This window comes from Sphaeroforma arctica (assembly GCF_001186125.1).
Source record: "Sphaeroforma arctica JP610 unplaced genomic scaffold supercont1.20, whole genome shotgun sequence".
Lineage (NCBI taxonomy): Eukaryota > Ichthyosporea > Ichthyophonida > Sphaeroforma > Sphaeroforma arctica.
In genome coordinates, this window is record NW_014040538.1 from 67581 (window position 1) to 71755 (window position 4175).

At 35.3% G+C, this 4175-nt stretch overlaps 1 protein-coding gene across 2 annotated transcripts in view; it reads right to left on the minus strand.

Annotated features, from left to right (window-relative positions):
- The window catches only part of SARC_00594, a 6449-nt gene extending 2699 nt beyond the window's left edge, over window positions 1–3750 (minus strand). The window contains exons 1-4 of one of the 2 annotated variants that reach the window (XM_014305692.1): window positions 3287–3750; window positions 2030–2120; window positions 1168–1247; window positions 258–344 (exon numbers count right to left, since the gene is read on the minus strand). In XM_014305692.1, the coding sequence (XP_014161167.1) occupies window positions 258–344; window positions 1168–1247; window positions 2030–2120; window positions 3287–3343 (315 nt within the window). In that variant the 5' untranslated portion in view covers window positions 3344–3750. Of the gene's footprint in view, window positions 1–257; window positions 345–1160; window positions 1248–2029; window positions 2121–3286 lie in introns of both variants that reach the window. The other variant, XM_014305693.1, reaches the window with a different exon arrangement.
- Window positions 3751–4175: the final 425 nt, after the last annotated feature.

Below are 4175 nucleotides of genomic sequence, written 5' to 3' on the forward strand. Positions count from 1 at the left end.
ATACAAAAACATATCTATTCACCATATATACACAAACATACCTATTCACTTTATATACACAAACATATCTATTCATCATATATACACAAACATATCTATTCACCATATATACACAAACATATCTATTCACCATATATACACAAACATATCTAATCACCATATATACAAAATTATATCTATTCACCATATATACACAAACATATATATTCAGAGGCATGCATCAAGAGATCAACTCGAATTCAGGCCAACATCCCCACCTGCACACAGTCCGGGCCGCTTGCAACGGTAGTGAGGCGCGCAGCGTCTTCGCGATAGTATTGTCTCTCGTCGAAGTCTTCATTCTCCTGTGAGCAAATATTTCAAGATATTCCGATTAAAAGATCTGTGCACATGATCTGTAACCAACTACCTATTCGACAAATTAGCTTTAAAGTCAGTCCATCACTGGTCGGTATAGTTTGTAAGTTCCACTATTGATTCGCTTAGATTGTACATTGAACAGCTCCGGCATAGACTAGTGCAACTGAGATTACCGCAGTTCAGCTATGACAAATGTATAGAATACGTATCGCATTCTTTGTTTGAACCGCAACAAATGTTATGGTGCACATAGGCAAGGCAGTTTACCAAACGAACCCGCAAGTGAAGTACACAGATCCCGTATTGTATATGCTCGTGCGAGATATCATAAATTCTCAACATATGTCAATTCAATTAGCCATTTCCTAATTGTGCGTGCACACACGTAATTGCAATCTCCCAACGCAAGGAAGTACGAGCATTCCAAATACCCACCAAGCGTTTAAACAAACCACGCAATAGCAAACATGAGAAATCTCGAGAATCGCTGGCGACTGTTGCTATATACATGTGCTCAAATGTGAATATAATTACATGTGAGGAACCTACTAGTGCCATTACATACAAGAGCGTTAATCTTTACTCAATACCCCGTCAGTGCAAAGATCTGGATTCTTTATCTGCCCACCACCGGTGCAAACCCGAACAACAACAACAATACATGATAAATGTGAATATATATAGATGTTTCCAACGTGTACATACACCACATGTGACAAATGAGATATAGCTAACACTGAATGCACCTATGTATGACTAAATCTATAATAGAGCCTAAATGCATACGCATACATCAGTACCTTATACCTTGTCCTCATATAGCTCTGGATTGGCCATACCATCGAATGGGTCTGAAATGTCAATCAGCTCCACAATGGGCGCTCGATCTACAGAAATGCGAAGGGCAAGTGATATTTTTTAATGCCAGGTGAATGTAGTGTAGCTACAGCAGGATATATTGATCTGTCAACAAGCTGTGCGTGAAATTAAAAAAGATATATGTGTGTACTCTCGATAGTCAATGTTTGTCTACATACACCTATGTATGTGAGTTTAACTTAGAATGTGCATGTATACCATCGAGGCTACGAGTATCTTTGTATAGACTATGAGTATATTCTACATAGGCCGTGCGTGTCTTAGGAATAAGCAACACATGCCTGTTAAATCGGATATATGTGTTCTCACTAACGTTATGCGTGTCGTTGGAACAAGAAATATCTATAGATAATTGCCTCATCAGTCGGCACTTTAATAACATGGGGAGCGGGATCTCACTCACCTAATGCAGTAAGTGAACACATCCACAATTCAATACAACATTGAATGTGCATGGGGCTACAACAAAATTTATACATACACACACACACACACACACTATGTATATATATAGATATATATATAGTATATACTATATATATATATATATATATATATATATATATATATATATACATATAAATATATAAATATATAAATATATATTGTATAAAAAGCGGCTCGAATCTTATACGAACGAAAGGACTTGCGCTTCATGGACACTTCTGCACGTGCATGCTCCTTTACAATAATTGGTGTTATGCATACGAACATTTTATATTATATATAAACACACAAACGCATATGTATGAATCTGTGTGGTGCAGTAACTATCGGTATACATACACACCCCCTAAATCCAGATCGTGTATGACTACATTGCCGAGCCCCGCGATTCCAGAGGCGGGTAGACTTGTTTTCAGCTTCTCATTTAGAAAATCCTACAGTTGAAAAGCATTGCAGACAACATGAGAAGCTTGTAAGTATAGTAGTATACAATAGAACACTTCAAAAATTGGTGAATTAACATCTTTAAATTATTATGTACCAGCTAATGCACGAAAGGGATCTTTATACGCAAATGTTTTGACATGTGCGACATGCATTTTGAAAAGGTTACATTGCTAGAAACGTTTGTACACCAAATCTAGCTGCAATGTTTTTCTTTGTGTCAATTGGAAAACTTCGTACAGTCGTTTGGCCGACGGAATTAACACAACATACACAGATAAAGCTTTTTAAATAATTGGAACTACGCAAAATGTATCCATACCAAGTAACGACTACGGGAATTATGCACATAAAAATAAGCGAATACGCGAAAGCATTCAAAATGAACAGATTCAGCTTCGGCCTTCGACTGTGCATACATAATTTAACAACTAGAAGAGCGCAAATGCGATTACACACAAACTCAAATACAAGCACACACTCACATGTATACACATATATATCTATATATATATATAAGTGTATGCGTGTGTATGTATGTATATATATATATATATATGTGTGTGTATTTATATACATATATATATATATATATATATATATATATTGATGTTATCATATATACATATATATATATAATAATATATATATACATAATATATAATAATATATATATATATAATAATATATATAGTTAATGTGGGACAAGTTAACTTGGATATGGGCAGGTAAAACCTAGTGACCGGGTATAGGCATAATGTGGGATAGCTTATATATATATAAATATATGTATATATATATATATATATATATATATATATGTGTGTGTGTATGTATGTATGTATGTATGTATGCATGCATGTATGTATATATATATATATATATATATATTATGTTTATTTTATCGTTGTTTACCGGCGCACCTTCGCATAATTCAAAGTTCCTTCACCAGAAACTAATTTGAAAATTGGATTCATTTCACGTCTACAATTGCAGATAATATGAACGCATGTGTATGATCAAGCCAAATTAAACACATACTGATATAACCTACATATGTGTGCTTTGAACTACATACATACAATCCAAAGTTACCATATTCACAGATGAATATGGTACACATAATGTCGTAGACGTTTGTGGTAGTGTAGCATACTTTTGCCAGTTTCGAATGCTCTTTTGTAAGAAGCTCCCAGTTCAACTCCAGACTCATATTGGTGTGTTCTGTGGAGTGTGGTGTTTAGCTCTATTGTCTCCACAGTGTATTGCACTAAATTCTGTCTCTACCCAACCTTATGAACATCTATGTAAGCACAATCAGATGTTTGATCCCATAAATATGCGTGTGTGTGTGTGTGTGTGTTTTCTACGTGTGAAAGTGCGTTTCGAGAATATAATCTCGTACTAGAATTATATCAGCAACTAGCTTTCAACTAGCTTTCTTCGATGAGAATTTGCTAAGTTCGCATCGTAGACAGAGTGCATCCTCGTGTGTACCTGGTATTAGGCTACCTAGTATATACATAAATACAAACGTACATGCATACATACACCATGCACATGCTTTGTGTCTATGAATACATTCAAGATTCTCTCAGCTTTTTCTCACTTTGTTTTATGCTCTTAAAATGGAAGTACATACATACAGGGTATTATCGTGTAAATATGATGTAGTATGCAGATTCCAAACCCAGAGAGAACTCAGAGAGAACCCAGCATAGCTTCATGAAGTTATGTATAGTGGGCTTATTATGGCAGCCTAATAAAGAAAAAAATTGAAAACCCTAAAACATATTTTTTATATAAATAAATACATACGTACTGTAGCCGTCTATTTCTCAAAAAAAGAAAAAAAAGAACCCAAGCCCGTAGCCTTCTGAAAATAGAACACATGCCTCGTAAATAGGTCAACTAGCTAGGTGATAAATAGTAAATATGGATAGCACATTTGCGCCGAACGGAGGCGATGGTGGGGGTTAGCAGCAAGCCGTGTATCATATGCACATCGAAACTCTAAACCTTGATATCGACATAAACTCGTGGTC